The following is a 13103-nucleotide window of genomic DNA, read 5'->3' on the forward strand; positions in this document are numbered from 1 at the left end:
CTTGCCACTGTCTGGCTCTGAAAGATCCTTGAGGTTGCCCTCTACCCCTTGGACGCCTGTATCTGCCCCTTTGAGGTCTGTCCATGGCTGGAAAGGACCAATTTTTTGAAGGCCAGTTTCTGCTGAAACGTGGAGGCTGTACCTGCAGGAAATCTTTCACTGTTTGCATTGATTTCACTTTTCCCTCCATTTTCTTTAGCACCTCCTCAGCTTTAACACCAAACAATACATCTTTTTGAAGAGGTGCATCTAATAATTTAGCTTTGACATGATCTGGTAAGGTTTGCTCTTTGAGCCAAGCATGCCTACGTATAACAGACCCCGTAACAGCAGCTCTACATGAGGCCTCTAAAGCATCAAAACCACACTGCAAGGTATAAAGAAAGAGTGGAAATCCTTATGCGGTATTTGCTTCCCACATGAAATGCAATTATTAACTTTGTCTGACATCGGTCTGAGGCAAGAAAAGTTTCCCCAACAGGGTACTTAGCTTTCAGGACTACTTCGGCTGAAATACTTTCGTAAATCTCAGGAGCTGGCCGACCGGCACTTGCAAACTGCTTCTGCTTCGGGCACCGTGCGGCAAGAAAGACTGAAGAAAATGGCGTCGGCTGCCTCTTTTATACCCCTGCCGCACTGACGACAGGGAAGAAGCGACGACAACTGACGCCGGACCTAGACTTTGGAATTCGGCCGACCAAGGACCCGCCTGACGGCAGGATAACCCATCTGTTATGACTGCAGCTGTATGCACGATGAACATCCACTAACCCCCCTACTGAGTCAAAGAGACCACTCACTAAGACAAAACCAAATTTTCTCTTACCAGACTCAACAGTAAAGAAAAATAATGCTGTCTGGACTAAAAAGGCACTGTAGTAGCATTTTTAGCCTGTACCCCCCTCATCTTCCTTAGCACACTAAGGATTATGGGTATTGAAGGGAAAAGCATACAAAGACAGATCTGCCCAGCTTATGTAGAAAGCATCTGTTGCCCAGGTCTGTTTTTCTCGTATCTCAGTACATTACCTGCTTAACAGCTCTACTTCTGGCACACCCCACTTGTGAGCTATGTCCCAAAACATGCCCCTGTTGAACATCAGTTTGCTGGGATCCACTTGTGTTGTTCTTAGCTTAACCTGCTAATGCATTCTCTTTAGATAGGACTCAGTGTTTTAAGTATCAGAACCACCTCCTATCCCTGCATGCTAGTCTGCGCAGTATGTAAAGAATGTATCCCCCCTAACTCTTACTTATTGAGCTTACAAATCACAGTGGTATTGTCTGTCTGGACTTTCAAAGTTTCCTGCTACCAAACAGGGATGAAGGCTCTGATGGCTAAAATCACGACAATGATTTATTTTATGCTGATTTACTACTTTTAGACTGCCAAAACCTGCGTCCTCTGAACTCTCATATCCCCCATGCCCCCCCCCCCCCAAACCAAGTTGGGAAAGTCCATTATAAGCGTTACAGAACACACGCTTGTTACCTCTGGGTTTAGGAAAACTTGTTCTACTCACTCTGCAAGGTCTTTCTTGACGCAAGGCAACAGTGGGATGAGCACAGCAAAGACTGGACATGATAGCACCACCTGTTTCTCAGCTACTACTGCAAATTACTCATATATACAATTCTACCATTAAAACCATCAATATACAGGTTGTCACGTATCCCAGAATTCTGAAGACCTCCCTGGCACAAACGTGACTGGAGTTTGAGATTTTTTCCTTCTCTTCCATGGGACTTTATCTGATGGCTCCACTCCTTGCACCTAATTGGTCCACATGTTTGGTGGGCTGGAAGCCAGGCATTCTTGGGCTAGGCAAGTGCCCTAAGGTCCATTCATTTCAACTGGGGAAGTCCTGTTGGCCCATCCATTTCCCATCAATAGTCAGGAGTTAAGTAATGGGTCAGCTTGATGGTTCTACAAAATGACTTGCCCTACCTGATGGCTCACTGTGCTCCACTGAATACAACTGCCGCAGGAAGCATGCCTTCACATGGATTCCCTGGTGCATTCATCTGCACAATGCAGTGTATGGGTGTAACACCAAGTGCTAACGAGAATCATCTCCCAGATTCTCCTTCGAGTGCTTCTTCAAATCTGCAACAAGGATAATGATTTTCCCCCAGCAGTGTACTCATTTGGAACATCTGGAAGCGGGTGAACCCAATGGACCAGAGATGTGAACTGCTTATACGAACAAAATTAAGAAAAATCTGAGGATGTTGCTGGTCAGTGTTCTTTTAAATCACTGATATTCTGAAGTCCACATGGGAAAGAATCCATCAAGCCTGGAGGCAGAAAAGTTGGGCTGGTTGCCAGCCTTCTGCAGGTGGAAGTCCAAATAATTAGTACATCATAAGAAATTACAAATAAAGAATTCTAATAAGCTTTAACCTGTGCATCGCCTCTCTCACTATTTATCAATGACTACCAAAGGGACATTCCCTCTAAACTGGTTCCTTTAGGAAGAGTTCCGACTTAGTCTTCTGCTATGAAAAACAAGTAGACAAGGGACTACGATCTGCAGAAACATACAAAATAACTGTGCATATTCTCCTTTGTCTGTTACTTGCCTTTCAGCTCAGGCATAAAGGATTCTTCTGGACTGAAAAGGACATCAGCAGAAATAGGGAGAGTTCTACTTTTGGTTAAATGTGCTGGTTTAGTCTTTTATTTGGATCGGGTATCATCTAGTTCAGCTTCCTGAATCAAATTGTTTGTTTATTAATATTCAAAAGAGGCAACAAGAGAGTTGCAATAATTTTTTTTTTTTTTTTTGCAAAAGCCTCCCACAATTAAGAATCCTTAGCAGGATTAGAAATATCCAGCAACATTTTCTCATTCTTTACTTCTCTGCAACAATCACACCCAGGAAAGAAAAATGGTTACTTAAACCATTGTTCTCACTCTGCAGAGCCACAGTAATACACTTCCATAACTCCACACCATTTAGGCTGAGCAATCTATGAAGTAAGCTTTCAAGTAAAAAGGTGCCTTTGTGACCGTTACCTAGCACAACTACAGTTAAGTCAAAAAAATTTCTCTATATATACATTTTTGCCTTACCCCATTGACATTTACAGCAGCTTAACTTGACATTTTCAGTAGAAATCACTTCCATCCAAAATGATCAACAAAAACAGAGTTCAAAAATCATTGTTCTTAAAAGCTGGAGATAGAATGCTTGGAAAACAAATTTGAAATGAAATGAAGCATTGGTACATTACAAGGTAAGCAATTGCATGGAACACAACAGACCTAGCTACCTATACCTTTAATGAGACATCCTTAAAAAGGTATTGCCACCTTTTGAGTATTTAATATAGTACCCACTTCCCAAATTAAGCAGGGTGATACTCTGGTGTAAGTGTATGACTACCCATAGACAAAGCACTTTGCTTGACCTGCAGTGCTAACTTACTGCATTGGCTGGGAATATGTTGAGTTAGGGAACCTATTCTTCCTGTTTATCTCCTGGTGTAAATTTAGATCCCTCTTATGAGTGTTTGTACAGCCAACAGTTTTTCAAAGAAATAAAAATCAAATAGGAATGGGTCTTTCATGGCTCGAAAAATGAGACAGGCAACCATGGAGCAGCAAAAAAACTGTTCAGTGTAAGAAAAGCCACCTCAATCAATCAGGATAGTTGAAGGATTTAAAGTCTTTCATGTTTATTAGTTAAAAAACAATGGAGCATTTCCAGTTTAGCAATATGGTTGTACTTGTGTATGTAAGGCACAGCATTCAATGTGGTTATGATAAGGGAAGAGTACAGTGGTAAGACAACTTTTTTTATATCTTGAAAATATTCCCTTGAAAATGAACTGGGCCAGATAAAAAAAGACTTCCCTGACTAAGATACAAAAATGATGATCGAAGGAGAAAGAGATGGCCACAAAAATACTTTAGTCTCTCAAATGTAACGGTTTGAAAAAGAGATCTACTAAAAGTCAGGTTTTATTTCAATCACAATTTTAGATAATTTCTGGATACTTGGATGCCATAGGGAAAAAACACTCAAATAGTAGAATGACGTTTTTACATAGAGAACGGTATGCAGAGGACTTCACTTAAACATGTACATAAAAAACTGGTAATGTTTATCTGCTACACAAATTTGGTGTAGAGTTTCTGTATTAAGCACTTTTTATGCTTGTTGAATTCTGCCATGATAGCTCTCAATTGTCCAGATTGTTGACTCATTTTTGATCTGTTCCTCATAAAAGTTGTGGTTTTCTGGATTTTTGTGGCAAACCAGTGAGGAATGAGTTCACTATATAATGACAGGCATTTCAGTTTCTGACTTCATATCCTTCAGAAAATACATGGTAACACAAGAACTTTTATTCTATCAACTTTATAAGTTTAAAAGAGCAACATTTAAAATGTGTCACTATCTTTGGGGCTTTGTCCAGATTTTTTGTGATAAGAGGTTGAGAGCTATGCTGCTATAACTAATGTTCATAATTAGGTACTCCAGCACATCACACAAAATTGTTTTCCCTATAATGTCTCCTGAGCTACATTTACAATACAGCTTAGAGGGCATTTTAAAAAGTAAAAGAGGAACTTGCTTAATTTAGATTGAATGGTAAAAATACAACTCAGATGGCAGAAAAAGGATCCTTGCCTTCACCAACTGCACTTACAACCAAAAAGCATTTCTGTATATTCTGGCAATCAAGACTTCCTCTAACACGGGCAAAGCATACAGCAAGAAAGTGCAATTTAAGAAGTAAAACTGGCAAGCACACTGAACAAAGCAAGACTAGAAACTGAAACTTAAAATCATAATCACAGTTAAATGGACGAAAAATAAGCAGACTTCTGTACAATTCAAATCACAGCAGAGTCCCATGTGTTCCGGATATAATTAGTAAAACACGAGGGTCTCACAATCAAAACTGGCATCCACCTTGACTTGAAATGCCTAACAAAAACACACAGTTCCAAAATTCAAATGAAGTGCATCTTTCCATGTTTCTCATACAAAAACTTTATAGAGTCTGTAATGCTAACAGTAAGTATCCAACACACAAAAAATGTATTTGCTCATCTACCACTCAAAGATCCTCTTTATTCTAAATTTACAAAAAAAAAAACACACCATTTTACATAGCGAGAACTTGCTGTTATATAACCTCTATGTCTGACGATTCCACCACCACCAGTATTCCCAGAGCACTACAACGCTTTTGAAAGATTATGCATGCAGCCAATCTCAGAACCCTTTCAGGCTACATTTCAATAATGTTCAAAGAAACATTCGAGTCAGCAGGCTGGTCAGTGCGAGTTGTATTCCCCGGACACTTGTGTAGATTATGTGATTAATCCAGATTTTAAAGATATTTTAAAAGGCACAATATGACTGGATCTTGCACTCCTAGCCAAATACCAGACCTGTGAATTCAGCACCACCGAAAGGCATGACCTACAAACATCTTTCACCCTAGATGTAAAGAGCAATGGAATAATATATGCTGCAATGTTTAAAAAGCCACAGCACTGTTCCTCACTGCTGCCTGCTGTGCTCATTAAAATACACAGTCCATTCTGATGTGGTGCATATTCAGCTACGAAGAAGCAACAACACAATGCAGGTCACATCTTACACATGTAGATGCTTGGTAACAAAGTACTGTTAGAGTGCAGACAAATATGCAAAATACAGAAAGCCAGCCCCACTACGAAAAAGTGCAGACAAGAAAATCCATTACAGCCTATCAAGTCTTCCTCATCTTAGATATACATACTTCAGTATTAAAATGCATCTCCTTCATAGAGCAGAAAAAAATGTGATTGGCGAGGCATGGTTTGGGCAGGCAAATTTGAAAGAACTGTCTTTCTGCATACAAGTCAGTGTCCCTATACACTGCTTAAGAACAGTACAGATTCTAACGTATATCAACATACTGTCAACCTCAAATCTGAGTCAAAACGTGATAAGCATAGCTCATTTTTCCCTACAAGTTAAAAAAAATGATTCTGCAACACATCAATTTGCACAACTGTTGTAATTAGCTATGTGATCACAGATCTATAAAATGGTTAGATACTTCAAAATAGAAAGATTCCAAGAAAGTTACACAACAGTAATCTGACAATGCCCAATTTAGGCAACCTCATTTCATGAGCAATGAAATTAACAGATATGGTCCAATGAAGAACAGTTATCTTAAATACTTATTTGCAGTACTGCTATCTGAGACTTTTAATGCATTTTACCTTTTGAATCTTTGTTCCGTAGAAATCTGCAAAGCGCTTCAGGGAGAGGGTAAGGACATTAGGAGCTCGATGAACTGTAAATCCCTTTGTGGCAGCAACCATTTGCTTGCATCTAAAAAGCAAAAATTACACTTTAAAGTTACATTATGGCCTGTAGCAGTTCTGAAAGTTATTTATCTAGCAGAAGTAGCTTTGCTATACGTGTACACTTCCTAGAACTGCATGATACAAATCACAGTACAAGACTTCTAAAGCCCAGCTGTCAATTTCATTAAACACATTTTAAGTTCCTGAAGCTTAAGTGAAACTGTTACTTGGGTGAATACCTTTTCCATATTACAAACTCAGCTGTAACAGAATTGTAAGAAGTATCCCCTGCATAAAGGTGATGGGCTGAACCAACCAGGTAAGGACCTCACAACCAAATCTGTTTGTAATCATAACTTTCAACAATGTGCTTACTTTCTTTTTGGTCTACTTCTCAGTTAATGTTTTTCTTTTTGGTCTACTTCTCAGTTATTGTTTTTCTTATTATTCAAATGCATCAAGCAAATTTATACTTATTTAGGGGAAATTAAATTCTGAGATACCAAATATGTATGCATCTAGTTCACTACTACTACTATGCATTTTCATCATTTGTTCTTGCTCATGTATATACTGCTACATGCTTGCTGTTACCATTTAGTCCAGGTTATGACTGAAAAACGATCCCGTGTTTGATCAGTTAATTTACCTAGGTTAACAAATGAAATAAAATATGATTTGAATTTGTAAAACATAGGTCACCATAAAAAACATTAGTGTTTTTCCAAGTGGGAGGTTAGTAATTGCTGACTACAGGAATTTCTCTCACAGCACCAAATGGCTACAACTGAAGAGGCTGAACACCAGAAGGCAAGAAATGTACCTGCTTCCTAGCTAGCGCTGCAAAAACCTTGCAAACAGCTGGTTTACAAGAGGCAGAAAAGGCAGTACAATCAGATCTGAACATGCTAACTGTACTTCGACACAAAGAAATCTGAGGTGTCCTTTAGCATCCAGGAAGATGAGCCATGTCAAATACCCATAGAAAAAGTGATCAAAATATGAAAGCAGATCTGAAACAGTGGTTCACAAAATCAGACTTCTACCCTGAAAAGAATTGTAGCCAAAGATATTGTGACTGCTGACACACCCATGCATTGACCCAGGAATCAAGGAGCCTCAATCCTCACCAGTAACACCAGTGAGGGGTGTCCATATAGGGAAAGGATAATAAATACACACAGTAAAATACAATTTCCCTTAAGAGCACACAGAGATCACAGTCCGTCTGGGGCTGGTTTCTCCCTAGGTCCCCAATAAGACTACCCACTGGCACAGTTATAGGGTCCAGATCTCAGCCTAGTGGGCAAGCTAAAAACCTCCAGCACTCACTCTATCCAGCCAGTGCTTCATGTCCCTGCCCAAGTAGCTGACACCACACACTGAGATAAGAGTTATATACAACCACACAGACACTCCTGTGGAAGGCTGGCACAGGTTCCCCCGCTGTGCCCCTTTTACTCAGACTATATGGTAGTACCACTTGCCATCACCCACTAATATTTATCAGCTACTAAAAGGCCCTTATGAAAGGATGTCCAATTATACTGTGCAATATTATTATCCAAATGGTAAGTGTGACTAACAGCAAGGCTATTGGAGTGGCTTTGTACAATACCACTAAATACATGCAATGTACTCAGAGCTTAAATTATCTCTACACAAAACAGCCACAGTTGAAAGGTTTAAAAATAATTTAATAATAATAAAAACACAAGACAATACTTCTTACTACACAGTGCTAGTCAAGAGTTCAGAGATCAGAGACAAATACTTAAAATAATACAGTAGAAAAGTTCGGACAGCAACACAGAAAAAAAAATCTAATCTTCCTAGTTCCTAGCTATATCTAAGCGAAAACACAGTTAGAACACAGGCAGAGTGCTGGTGATTTGGATGTTCTCAAGATAAATGCTAAATGCTCATTCTTTCTGCCCTTAAAATGATAACAGTACCACTGATTCATTTCAGATTACATCATTTCTTTCTGGTTCCCAGGTTAACAGAAACTCAGAGGTTAATAGCCCTTTAGAGCTTGCAGCTGGTCAGGAAGCCAGAGCAATAAAAGAAATGATACATGTAAATTCTAGCCATTAACTCTGGCCTCTAAACAATAGGCATAATGTCTTCCTCTAGACATCTCAGCTTCATATTTTAGACCAAAAAATTTCACAATGCTTGACTTATCAGCTCTCTTACATCCGAGTGCACAGTTACATTTTTGCAGTTCAACATCCAATTCAGTCTTGAGAACAAGCCTGTGGCTTGCATTAACATTTGCAAACAAAATTATTTAGAAAATTCTATCTAGCTAGGTTGGCAGCCTTCACCCCCCCCCCCCCCGAGAACTCAAGCTAGTTTAAGTGACCCTTGAGAAATGTTGCTTGACAGGGTTAGGTCTATCTGAGTATACCTTACCCCATTCCCTGTCTTTAGAGCCCATCTGCATTAGCATTGCTAATTTGCGGTGCTGCACTGACATATATGCTTGCAACCCTAGGCTCCATCTTAGCAACTTGGCACTTTGCTGGCTGGCTCTGTGTAACCATGTTAGGGAACTGACATCTGTAACTACAGTGAATTTTCTTCCATACAGATAAGGCTGAATTTTTTGCAGTGCCCACACTAAAGCTAGACATTCCTTTTCTACAACTGCATAGCATTCCTCCCTGGGTTGGAGCCTATGACCAAGATAAACCATTGGGTGCTCTTCTCCCTCTAAAGAAATCTGGCTAAGTACAGCCCCCAACCCATAGTTCTGAGCACCCACCTGCACAATAAATTATTTGCTGTAATCTGAACTGGCTTACACAGGGAGGTCCTCCCAAAGTTTCCTTAAGCTCCTGGAATGCCTGCTCCAAATGCTGGGGTCCACACTACCTTATTTGGCCTGTTCTTGACAGGTCTGTGAGGGGAGCAGCTATGGTACTATAACTGGGGACAAACTTTCTGTAGTACTCTGCTGTCCCCAAGAATGCCTTCATCTGCTTTTTGGTAACAGGTGCAGGCCATGCATGAATGGCTTCTACTTTGGCAGGTTTTGGCCTATCTTACCACTCCCCACTCTATGTCCCAGGCAGGAGACCTCTGCCATACCCACCCAACATTTGTTGGTCTTAAGGGTCAACCCTACCCCCTGTAGTCTGCTCAGCACCTCCTTGACATGTTGAAGGTGCTTTTGACAGGAATGGCTGTAGATGGCAATATCATCTAGATAAGCAAGGACAAACCCCTTCTGCTCCTTCTAGGATGCGATCTACCAGCCTCTGGAAAGTCACTGGGGCATTTTTCACCCCCAAAGGGAATCTCTGTGAATTCCTACAGGCCAAAATGAGTCACAAAGCCTGACTTCTCTCTAGCACTGGGAGTCAAGGGCACCTGCCAGTAACCCTTGGTAAGATCAATAGTTGTAAGATACTTAGCCCCACCCAGGTGCTCTAGGGCCTCATCTGTCCTAGGCACGGGGCAAGCATCTGCCTCTGTGTGACTAATTTCCTGTAGTCCACACAGAACTTGGTGCTGCCATCCTTTGGCAGCAGCACCACTGGTGAGGCCCAGGAACTGCTGGACTCAAATTACTCCTAGTGCCAACATTTCCTGTATTTCCTCCCTCAGAGTCTGTTTGACTATCTCAGGCACCCTATAAAGGGCCTGCCTAATAGGCCTTTGGGGTTCTTATCCACCTGGTGCTGCAACAGGTGGGTACACCCTGGTTTCCCAGTGAACATGTCCCCAAACTCCTGTAACACTGCTCAAATGTCTCAAACCTGGGTAGGAGACAGCTACTGGGACATTGCTACCCCTTCCACTGAGGTGTCAGCCTGAGTCATACTGAGGAGATTGGTCACCAGCTCTCCCTCAGACTCCCCCCTGCAATCCACTGCAAATGCTCAGCACAAGGGCCTCCTTATCATGGTAAGATTTCTTCATGTTAACATGGTACAATTTGTGTCCCTGCCTCCTGCATAGCAGTTCTACTATGTAGTTAACATCACTTACCTTTTTTACCACCTTGTAGGGTCCCCTACCAGTTGGCTTGCAGCTTGCTGTGTCTGACAGGAATGAGAACCATTACCTGCTGCCCTACAGCATACTCTATCTCAAGCATTACTATCATATCATACATTTTTCTGTCGTTGGGCTTCTGCCAGGTTCTCCTGGGCCAAGCCCATGCGCTCCCTGAGCCTTGTCCTGAGGTTTAGGACATATGCCACAACAGACTCCTTTGTGACGTCCACACACCTTCCCACTCATCACGAATTAAATCTGGAGGTCCCCTCACCCTATAACCATACAACTCAAAGGTTGAAAACCCTGTGGATTCCTGGGGAACCTCTCTGTAAGCAAACAGATGGGGCAAATATTTGTCCCACTCCCTCTTAAACTGGTCTGCAAATGCCCGTGGCATGGACTTAAGTGTAGACTTTAAACTCTCAACAAGACCATTAGTCTGGGGATGGTAGGAGATGGTCTTCAGGTGTTTCACCCCACAGTACTTCCACAGACAAGCCAGCAGGTCTGACATGAAATCGGCACATCTATCAGTCAGTGTTTCTTCTGGGAAACCTACCCTGCTGAAAATTTCAAAGTATTTGCCACCTTTTCTGCCTCAATGGAGGACAAAGCCACTACCTCAGGGTATCATGTAGCATAATCCACTATCACTAGGAGAATCATTTTTTGGGTCTATATTAATTCTTCGACAGCTTAGGTTGTCGAATGCTCAATGATCGACACCTAAGCGAAGTTTCAAAATCGCAAACAGCCACATACGCAAATTCTTTCCTCGGGAAAGAATTTGCTTTGCCATTATTGGGAATTTGCCCTTTCTCCAATGTAGAACGATCTTGGAGTTGTTATATTTAGTTAGGGGGGTGTGGGGGGCACAGCCCCCACTATACTCTGGTTGAAAAGTTCATTTTATTTCCGGACGACCTAGCAAATTCTTTCCCAAGGAAAGAATTAGCTTATATGGCCGTTCGCGATTTTGAAACTTCGATGCTTAGGTATCTATCACCAAGCATTGAACAACCTAAGCTGTCGAAGAAATAATAGACCTACTTTTTCCCTGTGGAACTTGGGGTACTCAGAGGCCCCACAATAGCCATAACTGCCCTCTGAAATGGTTCCTCAATCACAGGCAAAGGCATCAAAAATGAGCTCCTACTTTGTCTCCTGCCTTGCCTAACTTTTGGCACTGCTCACAGATCCTGTTACATCTCTGGAAATTCAAAGCCAATAGTAAGTTCTGCATAAGTCTCTTTGTATGTTTTATGCCCATATGGCCTGCAAAGCAAATATCATGGGCTATGTCTAGAAGCACAAGACAGTGGGCTCTAGGCACGACCAACTGCTGTACCCTCTTCACCTTCTAGCCCTCCCTCAGGGGTCCACTCTACACAGTAATCCTTTGTCCCAGTATACAGATTCCCCCTTCCCTTGAGAATCAGGCGTCTCACTAGCTACCTGCCTCAGGCCTTGCAATGTAGGGTCTGAGAGCTGAGCCTGTCTCAACCATTTCTTTGCAACCCTTCCCAGCTCCCCTCTTCCAGAGAAAGTTTGGCATCCTCTACAAGTGGTGCCTCACTGTCAGCCTGGGTACTACTACTCACCCCTACCTTTGCAGTCACTCTGTCCAAGGGAACATCAGTACCCACAAGCAGCTGTGGCTCACATTCGGTCTCACTGCTACAGAGTAACTCACTCCCTGAAGTAATGACCTCACCAGTCCTGGCTGCAAGTATGTAGTCTGTCTGGGTCTCCCCCAGGTTACCAGACCCACATGCACGTCTCCTAGCCTGACTGCGTGTAACTGCACAAGCACATGGTACTGCCTCATCTAAATCCTTCCATATCAGGACATCTACAGGATGGTAGTTCGGTACCCCTGTTGTCTCAAGGCAACCAACTATTGCCATTTTGTCTTTCCCACTTACTAGCTCTCTCACCTTTTGTTCCCCACCTTGCTTCCGTGGACATCTGTATGGCAGATGGCCCCACTGGTTGCATTCAAAACATTTAATCCTAGGTCCTGGACGTGTACCTGGACTAGTAGCTTACCCTGCTACTGGCAGATTCAGTTGGGTCAGTCTGTGCTGCCCATCATAGGTTCCTTTAGACTCATGAGCAGTACTGGGGGTCCCTTTCCTGTGCAGGGATGCCCTGCTTGCTAGGTATAGGTCTCACTTCTTCCCCAACTTATCTGAAGTAGCACATTGTCTATCAGCTAACCAGATCCTCATGTCCTCAGGCAAAGTGCTAAGGGCTTGTTCCCTCACCAAAGGTTCGGGCAGCACTTCAAAAGTGGTGACATGACATCCACTCATCCACCTATGAAAGTGCTCAGTTCAGCAAGATATTCACACAGTTTCATCTGCCTTGCGTTTATGCTCACAAAACATTTTCCTACACCTTTCAGGTGTTAGCTTAAAAAATTCTAATAAGCAGTACTTAACAGTAGTATAATCAAAACATTCCTGATAAGAAATTTTAGACAACACAGTTACAGCTTTACCATGGAGTAAGAGGTTAGGAACCATACCCAGAGCCTTTGGTCAACGTCATACTGTTTACATACCCTCTCAAATATGTGAATGAAACTATCAAAGTTATCCCCCTCTGTAACCTGTGGAAGAAATTTATTGACCTTTTGTGCTTCTGGGATGCGGTTACTCTCTTCCCCATTACCTCCATGACTCTGGCGAAGAGTCAGCATCTCCTCTTCATGCTGCCTCTGCCCTTCTTTTTCTTCAGCTTCCAGGCTTGGCAGTTTCTCATTCTC

General features: G+C 42.1%; 1 protein-coding gene across 2 annotated transcripts in view; it reads right to left on the reverse strand.

Annotated features, from left to right (window-relative positions):
* Positions 1-13103, reverse strand: part of USP42 (ubiquitin specific peptidase 42) — an 815107-nt gene that overhangs the window by 452237 nt on the left and 349767 nt on the right. For both annotated transcript variants that reach the window (XM_044089669.1, XM_044089668.1), the window contains exon 9: positions 6236-6347. In XM_044089669.1, coding sequence (XP_043945604.1) covers positions 6236-6347 — 112 coding nt within the window. The remainder of the gene's footprint in view (positions 1-6235; positions 6348-13103) is intronic.

Source organism: Protopterus annectens, chromosome 12.part0 (assembly GCF_019279795.1).
Source record: "Protopterus annectens isolate FY-2018-M chromosome 12.part0, PAN1.0, whole genome shotgun sequence".
Classification (NCBI taxonomy): Eukaryota; Metazoa; Chordata; order Ceratodontiformes; family Protopteridae; genus Protopterus; species Protopterus annectens.